The sequence below is a fragment of the Perca flavescens genome, chromosome 1 (genome assembly GCF_004354835.1).
Source record: "Perca flavescens isolate YP-PL-M2 chromosome 1, PFLA_1.0, whole genome shotgun sequence".
Lineage (NCBI taxonomy): Eukaryota > Metazoa > Chordata > Actinopteri > Perciformes > Percidae > Perca > Perca flavescens.
In genome coordinates this window covers 32,532,642-32,544,642 of record NC_041331.1, presented here as the reverse complement: position 1 = coordinate 32,544,642, position 12,001 = coordinate 32,532,642, and the positions used below count along the sequence as shown (strand labels likewise).

The following is a 12,001-nucleotide window of genomic DNA, read 5'->3' as shown; positions in this document are numbered from 1 at the left end:
GTGTATGGCAATTACAGTGTTCTTGTTGGTGGCTGCTGGTGGGTCCCTTGGGTATCTATATCGCTGTATAATTTCATCCCCCTCTCCACAGAGTAATTTTATCGCTCTCACAACACAGGGAGACGCAGACAGTAGGGAAGAGGACATCCACCGATAAATCCATCTAAAGTGTATTTTGAATCTAATCTATGATTGTCACCTGCTCATAGGATGTCAAGAGATAAATTGTGTTTGCCCTTGTGTAAGTCTAAAAAAACAAACATCTTTTGGTCAGGCAAGTAGTATCAATCACCCCTATCTCAGATTTCGTATGCACTTGTACAGACTTTATAAATAGATCACTGGCAAGAAAAGCAGAGGTCATATAGTGCCCCTGGCGGACAGTCTGTGTGACAATTAGATGGCCACAGAGAACCACCACCTGAAGGCAAAGAATGTGCCTCCTATTTTAGTTTCCAATTGTACAGTCTTTAAATGTAACTGCAGTACCATTTGCTGTGTGTAATGTATTGGAAACAATTTAAAATCACATTTTAATGATTGAGTACAATGTCTTGATTCAATGGGGCAAATATGACAGATTACTCAAACAAGAAACACAGAGGCTCTAAGCAACCTCTAAGCAAAAGAGTATAATAATATAATAATAATAATAATAATAATAATAATAATAATAATAATAAATGATGATGTTTGCAGTCTTAAACTTAGCAGCTTGTATCAAGATTTGATGTTACCAAAAAGAGTGCTCACTATGCTAAGTTTGCGGATCTAAGTATAAAGGTGATAACTGTCAAGTGGCTGAACTGTATGTACAGTAGCTTATAGACACAAATAGCTATAGTAAAACAAAACCAAACAAGATATTTGTTTGATATTTGTTGCTATGCGTGGGTGCTCAGTGATTACCTTGATTTCCAAAAAACTCATCCAGTGTGATGGGGAGGGAGAGAGAGAAGGCAGAGCAGAGGGAGTGACATAAAGAAAGAGAGACAAAGACAAAGACAATTAAAGGGTCTATCATACATGCAGATAAATGCGGAAGGATGAGTGAAAGGTAATCTGTACATGTTGGAGCTTTTTATTTCATACTAAAACCACCAGTGCCTCTCTGTGGTCAAATATCCATACTGCAGGGGAACACATACATTGTCTTTTAAATTGACATTCAGTCCAAAACTAGAGCTGATTACAGCACATGGCTCAGATATTTCACTTGTTTTCTTGCTGAATTTATAGATAGAACCATTCACATTGATGTAATAATTCTGTGATGTAAATCTGATGTTTTCAGTGTAAGGTAGACATGTCAACAGGAAGCTTCAAGTTACAATTTTCTGTTTCTATTCAAATCCAGCTAAAGTCTTGCAATGCTACTGCTTCTCATTGTAATACAGACAGACTTCCTTTCAACACTATAGTACAACCATTTATAAACTGCATAGAATTATGTTGAGGTCACATACAGTAGCATGATTTAAATAAAAATTACAATATTCCATTGGATCTTTGGTTTACCTTTGAATTTAAATACAAGACAACTAAACATTAACACGCAAATAACAAATAAAGTAACTGTATACATCCTAAACAATGTATCATTCAAATCAATAAATGAATAAATAAATAAAATAACATCATACTAAATAATTAAATCTTCATCACAACAGTAATTGTACATCCAAAATTATTATTTTTTTGCTCTCTTTTGTAAAAATTGCTAAAACTGCAGGTCAACACAAAGAGTACATTAGCACGCAGCTCTCATATAGCCACTAAAGTAATACACATTCAAAACTACTTTCATTTCAACCTCCAGAACAGAAAACAAACAGACATGTGAAATTATATAAAACACTACAGATATCAGCATGCCCCTTAATACAGGAAGGCGAAAACCCGCTTCCCACAGATGCTCAGAGCTATTTGTTTCCCAACTATTTGTTTCCCAAATGATGAAATTACTTGAAATCACTGATAATTCTGCTGAATCAGTGATTTGGCCTGAATGTAAAAACTGAATGTTAAAATGTAAGTGTTGTTTCATTTTTTAACTTAATAATCAACAATATTGTGGGAGATGTTAAAGTCTTCCTAACCCTGTTGCTCAAACTTTGGCATAACTGTTTCCTTGACACCTCTGTCTCGAAGAGGCTACATCTGGTTGTCGTTATATTGTGGGCTGGGGGAGTGGGAATGATCCTGCATGGTTCCAGAAGCTGCCCCTATCACTGCCTGCTGGGCCGCTGCCTGGACATGAGGGTTCTTCCAGGTTCCTGTGGCCCATTCCTCCTGAGCTTTGGACATGCTGCCCCCACTGCCACGGTAGAAATTATGGATCTGCAGGTAGGGTGATTTCACAGTTATTATTTAGTTAATGTTATCACATAGATTTTTGGAGTTCTGCAACTGTATTCCATAATCTGTGAGTCTGTTTAAGGAACAGTTTCATTACGTACAAAAAAGATTTGAATGGAATTCTGGCATTAATCATTTTAAAGGAACACGCCAACTTATTGGGAATTTAGGTTATTCACCGTAACCCCCAGAGTTAGACAAGTCGATACATACCCTTCTCATCTCCGTGCGTGCTGTAACGCTGTCTGACGGCTCCAGCATTAGCTTAGCCCAGCACAGATCCTGCAGGTAACTGGTTCCAACTAGCCTACTGCTCCCAATTGTGAAAAAAGTGACAAAATAACGCCAACATGTTCCTATTTACATGTTGTGATTTGTAGAGTCACAGCGTGTACAAAAAACAAGGTAACATGAGACACAGCCATCTTCTAACAGTAAACAAACAGGGAACTATATTCTCAGACAGGCTTGCTGCGAGCATATCACTCCGCCCAAGTACTATATTCTTCCACCTGAGAATATAGTTCCCGGTTTGTTTACAGTTAGAAGACGGCTGTGTCTCATGTTACGTTGTTTTTTGTACACGCCAGACTTATAAATCACAACATGTAAATAGGAACATGTTGGCGTTATTTTGTCACTTATTCGGAGCAGTAGGATTACTGGAACCAGTCACCTGCATGTTCTGTGCTGGCCTGATGCCGCTGGAGCCGTCAGACAGCATTACAGCACGCACGGAGATGAGAAGGGTATGTATCGACTTGTCTAACTCTGGGGGTTACGGTGAATAACCTAAATTCCCAGTAAGTCGGCGTGTTCCTTTAAACCTCACAATGATGCTTTGTTGACATGAGAGGGAATGAATCAATCTTAAATCCTGGACTGACAAAGGGCTGTAACATTATTTTCTACTACAAAAAATAAATCTGTAACTTCTGGCAAAAGAAATCTGGAAGTTCAAAACAATGACAGACGGACAGTATTCTAATAAATGGCCTGTGTAGAAATGCACAAGTTAAATTCTTACCCTGGTGAGGGCAATAAAGGACAGTGAGGCCACAGCAGTGAACATGATAGTAGGTACCAACATGATCAGTGCAATGAAAATATTATAGCTGAAGAAGGAGATGGTAGCCAACCAACCACTGAAAAAGACAGATGAACAATTTTAATAATAATATAAAAAAAAGATTAATTTTAGATTATGAACACAACACGAACCATAATTAACTGTTATTGAATTGTCTGGTGTTCCTCATCATGATACCACCACCGAACATCTGGATGTTAAATGCCAGTAATTTTTGTGGACTTTAAGTACTGTGATATAAAGTTTTAAAGTTTTATAGCTCATACATGAGAATATCCAATTGCACATGGTGACATTTATAAACTTTATGGAGGCTGTCATAATATTAATTTCTGATCATCAGCTTGAGTGAGGTGACATTTTGAGAATCTCTTTAATGGCCTCTCAAAATCTAATAACAGGACTATCATAAAAGTTATATGAGGGCAATTTTTGATGTTCAATCACTGTCATGTTAATGAAAGCAGGGACCAAGGTCTTTAGAAAAAAATCCTCCTGACAGGACTCACTGCTTGAGCTCAAAATGCTCATTCAAAGCTAGATTTTGGAGTTTTATTAAAACAACTTCTTATTCTTCATGTTAATCAATGCACGCAATGCAACAATGAATAAGTCACTTATACACACATGTAGAAATATCTGAACTTCAACAATGGCTCTGGTACTTGAGTTGCATTAGACTGGTTTCCTCTAAGCACGAGTCAGTGTAATGGCACTTACTTGAGAGTTTATTTTCTCTTACTTGAGTACATTTTTTTTCAAAATAAGTGATGACTCAACATAAATAGAAATCGTTTGAATAACAGGTTGATAAATGTGCAGAAATCTCATTCTGAAACATATTCCCTTTGTATTCTGAATATTGTAAAATGTAAGTCATTAAAGACCTTTTTGAGAGAAATATTTTCCATACATTTTCAATCTCTGACTCTTACCATACTCCCCAACCAGGAATGCCTATGCTTTGGATGATGCTGATGCCTACTTGGGCCATGAACACAAAAAAGAACTGCATGAAGTTGAAAGAGCTGTCACTCCTAAAAAAAAAACAGAAATAAGAAAAATAAATATTTACACATGCATAAATGCACTACTATATGCATAAATCACTACTATATGTCTAATCTTCCATTTGCATACCGTATCTTGTGTGATGTTATTCATGTTATATATACATTTGAAGGAATTCAAGGGTGATTTCCCACTTTGCCCCAACACAGGCTTCACCCTTTATTGTGGCTCTACAGGCTATAACATGTTTAGGAATCCACACACTGATTCTTTCCAGGTTCATTCACAGCCAGTCATCATAAAACTATCACTTCTCCCACATCTGCCTTTCTGTAGTGATGACAACACAGCCGTGGATGGCCTTGTCAGAAGACTGTGATGAGTTCTTGCCCCTGCTTTGGTGCTTTGGTCGGTCTGGTTTGATCTTCACCAGAGTGGAAGGTAAGACCCACATATTGCTTCAGGGCATCAGCTACTGTACTAGACAACACGTTGGCTGTCCCTGACTCAGCAAACTGATCAAGGAGCAGGAAGCATACCTAAGCCTAAAAGATAAAGGAATGATTTTACAAGATTTCAGACAGTTAGTGCTATATATGTGTCACCTCATGATACGCAAGATCTCCATGTCAGCAGTACAGGGTTTGGGATAGAGAGGATGTTCTGGGTGCCCTTCTGTCTCCAGGGAGTGATTGGATTATTTATATCTGCTGCCATTCAACACTTTCAGAGAATGGAGGAAAAATGTACTTACAGCCACCATCCATAATGGACCATCGCCCTAGATAAATATATATTATATAAACTATACAGTAACTATGGATGGCATAACAGTGTTGGGGTGTAGTATTTAGAAAAAGAGAAAAAAAATGTTGATTGAGCTTTTCAACTGCGAATTGCATCTTCACATAAAATGTTTCCAACATGGCATTAAAAGGAAATATCCTGTGATCTGTAGTAGTCCTCTAATCTACCAAATTTGCACATATGCATAGATATATGAAAGGGTGATGGCAATGATCATAAAAGTACTATTACGGTATGCAACAATAATTACAATCAAATGTCTGAGTGAGAATCATCTCTCTGTCACTCAGAGTTACTTGATAACATTGCATAGATTATATTATATGTGATGCACAGTTAATGTGTCTGTTGAGCAGATAAAATGCTAAAATGTAGCATTTAAATTTATGCCTGAATACATTATATTGCAATATAACACATTAGTGAAATATTACTACAGTGTGTGTGCTATTTATAACGTTATTACTGTGTTGCTTTATACTAACTACAACAACTGTGTCAGCAAAATGCGGCTACACGACACACAACTATATAACAAGTTAGCGCTGGAGCACAGACTCAACAATATTTTGAATGTTAATATTTTCTGTTTGACTTACTTGAAGGCCTTGTAGATTGGCCTGAACCAACAGACATACGAGCAAGGCGTGAACATGAGGAGCCAGATGATAGCCAGTCCAAAGTTGGTCACACCCCCTCCACCAAACATCCAAGCAAAGCAGCCAATGAGATTCACCGCAAGAGTAGCACTGTTCACTGTTAAGACCAAAACAGACATATTCTATCTTAAGTGCAAAAAAGTATCTATTTGGTACACAGACATGCACATGCAGAAAGGCATGGATAAGTGGATATGAATGCAGCCAGCATTAACATATTGTGACACATGTAATTGCAATGCTTGACTCACAAGATGGCTTGTGTTCCAGTAATAGCCTGTTTGCGGGCGTCCTTTTCTATTCATTCTCAGTAATGTTATGAGGCTACAGTACTCCTCCCTTAAGTTGCACTTAGTTCTAATTGGAGCTCTGTGCTTTGGTCCTGTCTTTCTTTTCTAAACTCGCAAAGAAGGCCAATCAGTTTCAAATTCTGGTCCATAGAGAAAATACAGAGTGCTTTACAAGATAATGATGAGGCCAAACACAGCTGCAATAGGACAGCTATTAAGGAACACGGTTCTAAAATACACAACACGAAAAAAAAATATTGGCTTCAAAAGATTTTCACACATGAAATGTGAAAGAAAGATGCAAAAAACAAAATGAAGAACAAAAGAATGTACAAGCTGAATAACACTCAAATATGCAAGCAATGTGCATGCCATGCTACATAGGGAAAGAGGATAACAGCACATCCAAAAGCAGATTGGGACTTTGAATACCTGCTTATGTGTATCGGTTACTAAAAAAGTCGACAGCTGCAGAAAGAACAGAGTGAAATTGCAATAGCTCAGAGTAACAAATACATATTTCTTGTTGTGCAGAAGTGATTATTTCAAATGGGAAACATTTTGTTTTGTGGGCACTGCAAACACAATCAAAATCAGTCTGTGGTTTACAGCATGCATTTTGGAGTGGAGAGGCACTTCTAGACTGGCTCCATTTGGCAAAATCAATTGCAACCTTGCATCGACACCCCAGCTTCACCTTTGATTTCATTATCTTCATGTTACTCTACTGTATATTGGCTTATGGCTCTACGTATAACTGCTAGTGACAGTGCACCTGTGTTAATGTTGCAGCAGCTTTGAGTTATTTCGCTCTCCCTGCACTTGGCTCCCTTGCATGTCTTCATGGACGGGCAGGGAGCTTCCAGACCAGGGCAATATCACAAACATCATTGCACTGCTTGTTTATGGTGTAATAAACTTTGATGAAAGTGCTTCTGGCAAAAATTGTTGAACACAATTTCAATGTTAACTGCTCTGCTCAAACCAAGGCCATCTGGTCAGTGCTATGACTCATTAGCAAATAAACCAGTCAGGATAACACAGCCACAGCCAATAAAAAGAATATATTTTTGGACCAAAGGGACTCTTGTAAACCACTGCCCTTCTGTTACATAGTTGTTATCATGTGTTAACCACAGAGGAGAGGACAGTTTATGGGACTTCCAGGAAAGTCCTGGCTTCCGTTGCTATATTAGATGGTCAGGTAGCCTCTGCAGAAAAAGTCACTTTAAAGTTTCATAGTTCAAATTTAAGCTCCAAAGTTGATATATTAGCCTGATGCAATGATAATGCAACAGGGAATCTTTTAACTTTTAGCCACTCACATATCCACAGGTTGTACATTTTCTTGCACATGCTGCGGTGCTGCTCAGGGATCTCCTCAAAGTCCTGGTAGAAGCATGGCTTGAGTGGAATGAATCCCGGCAGTGGGGGGAAGTTGGGCTCTGAGACAAATCATTTCACAACAGTTAGACATAGCAGATTGCATATGGCGATTCTTACCAAGTATATTATTTTATAATCACTCACCTGCCATGTGTTATAAAGTGTGGAGTCCGCTGTTTAGCTTTAGTCTCTTGACCCTGTCAAATAAAAAGAAACTGGAGATTATAGGACCTATAGTTGGTTATTTCTGCAGCATATAACCTGTGGTCATCTGCAATTATTTGCATATGCAGTCCATTGATGTGGGAGCATTAGACCATTACCAGAACAACATACTTTATGAGAAGAAGGCGTTTAACAGAGGGTGCTATAAGCTAAGCTTCGCCGTCCAGGCGTTCTGCCGGGGGATTTAATGTGTGAGCCCTCCAGGCACCGTCTCAATAGTGGTGATAAGATTTCAACGACTGAATCTTTCCGGTTTCAGTTAAACCACCGGGACATTTTCACACACACCCCAGGAGACCGGTCACACACACGCCAGTTGCAATCACACGCACACTCCACGTCACTGGATGAAATGAGGCAGCACTAATTCGCTGTATATGTACGAAGACGGTTTGATATTTTGACAGAGAGCTGGTCACTACAGCCAGGAATTACGGATTCCACAGGAAACGTAATCTGCTTACCTCCTCCAGATAGCAGAGCTTCTCTGTTTAAAGTGCACAGTCTCCAATGGAAGCTTCAGCTGCGTGGTGAATAGAGTAGGACTGCCAATCGGACGATATCTGCAAGCAAACTATTAGACTATAATAAGACTTTATTCTGTACGGTACGAACACAGCGATAAATCCTAACTAACCTGACGCTCGACCAATCATCGTGTGTGAGTCTGCTGTCACTTTTATTCAGACCAATAGGCAGATTACTCTAATCCTTGACGTGGTATTGTTGACCCAATCACTGTGTAGCTCTCTGTCCATGGTGCTGAACCTGTCCCACCGACGGAGGTAAACAGTGTGGCGTTTAACTGCAAACTATTAGCCTCGTTGCTGACCATTTCCCCAGCAGATAACCACATTGCATTTACAGTTCATCTGAAGTGAAGTTGTAACACTTCTAATCACACGTTTGTGTTGTTTTGTAGTTTGATATTTTTCTTCAGTTTCCTTTTCTGTGCAGCAATGCTTGTACTTTGCTATGGCAAAACAAATGTTATACACAATGTATAACATGTACAATATAGAACTGTAACATATTCTGCAGCAATATTAGAAAGATACAGTAACCCTGGATGAAATAAACAATAGGCTAGAAGAAATTTCCTTTACACTCTGCAATTTCGGATGTACCACACCTCACTTGTTACAGGACCATTGTTCACATCAGTATCCAAGCCATTGATCCAAACCTCAGTATCAAATAACTGAGTTTGTTGCTGAACTAAATACTAAATTGACTCCTGCTCTCCAGCTGGGGTTGCTGTTTCACTGCAATGAGAGAGTCTGGAGGAAAACTTAGCCACAGGAAACAATCTCTTGGCAGTAAACACACTTGGCAAACATTTGCTTGGTTAACTAAGAAGGACTTTTTTCAATAAAAGACAAACTTTGTGACTGGTTTGATAAGCATACATACTACCACTGATGGAGAAGGTACTCAGATCAATTACTTAAGTAAAATTAGCAATACCACAGTGTAGAAATACTTTGTCATAAGTAAATCCTGCATTCAACATTTATTTTACTTAGGTCTCTCTCTCTCTCTCTCTCTCTCTCTCTCTCTCTCTCTCTCCCTCCCTTTCCCCCAACTGGTCAGATGGCCGCCCACTGAAAGCCAGGTTCTGTCCGAGGTTTCTGCATGTTAAAAGGAAGTTTTTCCTTGCCGCTGTCGCACAAAAGGCATGCTCTTGTGGGTCTCTGTAAATTATAGGATGTGGTCTAGACCTACTCTATCTGTAAAGTGCCCTGAGATAACTTCTGTTATGAATTGACACTATAAATAAAATGTAATTGAAAATGGAATTATACTGCTGTGTAGCTTAATCTGTAATAATATATCAAATTTTATTAGTTGATAATATTTTGTATGATATATATTTTTTTAAGATAATGTTTTGGGCATTTTTAGGCCTTTATTTTAACAGGACAGATGAAGACACGAAAGGGGAGACAGAGGGGTATGACATGCAGCAAAGGGCTGCAGATTGAAGTCGAACCCGCAGCCGCTGCATCGAGGGGTAAACCTCTATATACAGTATGTGCGCCTGCTCTACCAACTGAGCTAACCCAGCCACGTATGTCTAGATATTTTGAGTATCTAGTAACTAAAGTTGTAGTATGCTACGATACACTTTGTTGTCCCTGGGGAGATTCACTTTGGGCACTGTTACGTCCCTAATCCGTCTAGGGGTCAGAGGACGTAAACAATATAAAATAATAACCCGGTAGAGAAACAAAGGATATCCGGCAACGCTTCCAACAAGAACTTAAAGGATTTATTGTACAAACTAAACACAAAACGATCTTCAAAAAGAAGACGAATCAACCAAACAAAAGAGAACACGACTGGCCCGCTGGCTCTGGTAGTTTGCAGACTTCTCTCTGTCCTCTGGCTTCCACAGCGCCTCCACTCTTTGGCTTCCACTGCCCAGCACCACACGCTCTGTCTGGTACCTTTAACACCTATGGCTGGCTGATTAGCAGATCTGCAGCTCACACCTGAAGGGAATCACACACACACACACACACACACACACACACACACACACACACACACACACACACACACACACACACACACACACATGTTGTCAGATCCCATCTTGTGTTTGATGCATATATTATAGCCCTGAGCCAGGAGGGCCCAGCGCATCAAACGCTGGTTGCTGTTATACATCTGGGCTAAGAACACAAGCGGGTTATGGTCAGTGAATACTGTAACCGGAAAGGAACTGCATCCCACGTATACTTCGAAATGCTGTAGGGCAAGAAGCATGGCTAAGGTCTCCTTCTCGATAGTGGAGTAGTTCAGCTGATGGCGCTTGAACTTTGTTGAGAAGAAACAAACAGGATGACACACATCCCCATCACCGTCCTGTAACAACACCGCACCAGCTCCAGTGGCACTGACATTCACCTCAAGCTGGAAAGGTCGGGTAATGTCAGGCGCAGCCAGCACAGGAGCACTACAGAGGAGAGACTTAGCAGAGTTAAAAGCATGGTCGCACTCATCATTCCACACAAAAGGAACCACAGGACTACACAATCTGGTCAGAGGACTACCGAGAAGTTCTTACAGAAACAGCGATAGTAACCTGCCATGCCCAAGAAACGCCGCAGTTCTCGCCTAGTGCTGTGGGCACTGGTAGGAACACAACTGCAGCTACCTTAGCGTACACTGGCCGGACCTGCCCCTGACCAACCTGCTTACCAAGGTAGGTAATGGTAGCCTTACCAAACTCACACTTGGCCAAGTTAAGGGTGAGAGAGGCGTCCGCCAGCCGCTGGAATACGGTTTCCAGACTGGACATGTGACTCTCCCACTCACTGGAGTAGACCACCACATCGTCAAGATACACACTGCAGTTGGGTACATCCCCTAATACACGCTGCATTAGGCGCTGAAAGGTGGCAGGCGCCTTCTTCATGCCAAAAGGCATCACGGTGTACTGCATAAATGCATCAGGAGTGACAAAGGCTGATACTTTAGAAGCTCGCTGTGTCAAAGGAACCTGCCAGTATCCTTTAAGTAGATCAAGCTTTGTGATACAAACTGCTGGTCCAACCCTGTCAACACAGTCATCCATTCGGGGCAAAGGGAAAGAGCCTGACACAGTAACAGCATTCACTCAGCATTCAAATGCAAAATGTACTAATAATAATTGTAATATTAATTAAAAATGGGCATAAATGTTCGTTTGTCTGATTGTATTGTGAAAATATTGGCAACACGATAAGACATTGACATTTACTTTCCACAACAGTTTACACAAAAGCAAGAAGAGGAGGCATAAAGTGTTCTGAATTTTTCAAAGTATAGAATATCAAAGATTACTCATTCCAGGGTGTATTTCTTATGAAATAAACAATGAATACAACATGAAAACGTGTGAGAGATTGTTATGAGTGAATACTGATAGATATAAGGCTTTTATCAACTGTCATCATCTGTCAAATCGAGGCCAATGGGTATGGATATGTCGACTTGTAAAGCTGGCCATTACCTCACACTGTTTCTCCAGCCAATCTCTCATTTTTCCTCTCCTCTCTCCATTAATATTTATCAGGCATAGTTTCAGTCTAGACAAGCTTCTGACAGGTTGTTCTAAGGCCATGATGGCGGAAACTTTAAATAGAAATCTACAGAAGAGTTGGCTATAAGTGGCCTCTCTTTCTTGC

The 12,001-nt window shown here is 39.9% G+C and overlaps 1 protein-coding gene across 3 annotated transcripts; it reads right to left on the bottom strand.

The window, feature by feature from the left end:
• Window positions 1–1,706: 1,706 nt before the first annotated feature.
• On the bottom strand, window positions 1,707–8,424 carry scamp5b (secretory carrier membrane protein 5b). Of its 3 annotated transcripts, none has more exons than XM_028583792.1 (7): window positions 8,291–8,424; window positions 7,746–7,816; window positions 7,541–7,660; window positions 5,866–6,022; window positions 4,384–4,485; window positions 3,386–3,503; window positions 1,707–2,340 (listed from the first exon to the last, which is right to left on the bottom strand). In XM_028583792.1, exons 2-7 carry the CDS (start codon window positions 7,750–7,752, stop codon window positions 2,155–2,157), a joined length of 690 nt encoding a protein of 229 aa, XP_028439593.1. In that variant the 5' UTR covers window positions 7,753–7,816; window positions 8,291–8,424; the 3' UTR covers window positions 1,707–2,154. The 3 variants fall into 3 exon arrangements, with proteins under 3 accessions (XP_028439593.1, XP_028439591.1, XP_028439600.1); XM_028583790.1 differs by having other exon boundaries at window positions 7,746–7,798; XM_028583799.1 differs by lacking the exon at window positions 8,291–8,424 and adding an exon at window positions 7,938–7,961 and having other exon boundaries at window positions 7,746–7,798.
• Window positions 8,425–12,001: the final 3,577 nt, after the last annotated feature.

Bases quoted from the DNA above. Each gene is read 5' to 3' on its own strand.
- scamp5b (XM_028583792.1), bottom strand. The intron at 4,486-5,865 runs GTAAGTCAAACA...TTTTTTTTTTAG, and splicing joins CCAATCTACAAGGCCTTCAA to GAGTGACAGCTCTTTCAACT. The intron at 2,341-3,385 runs GTAAGAATTTAA...CCCTACCTGCAG, and splicing joins CCTTTATTGCCCTCACCAGG to ATCCATAATTTCTACCGTGG.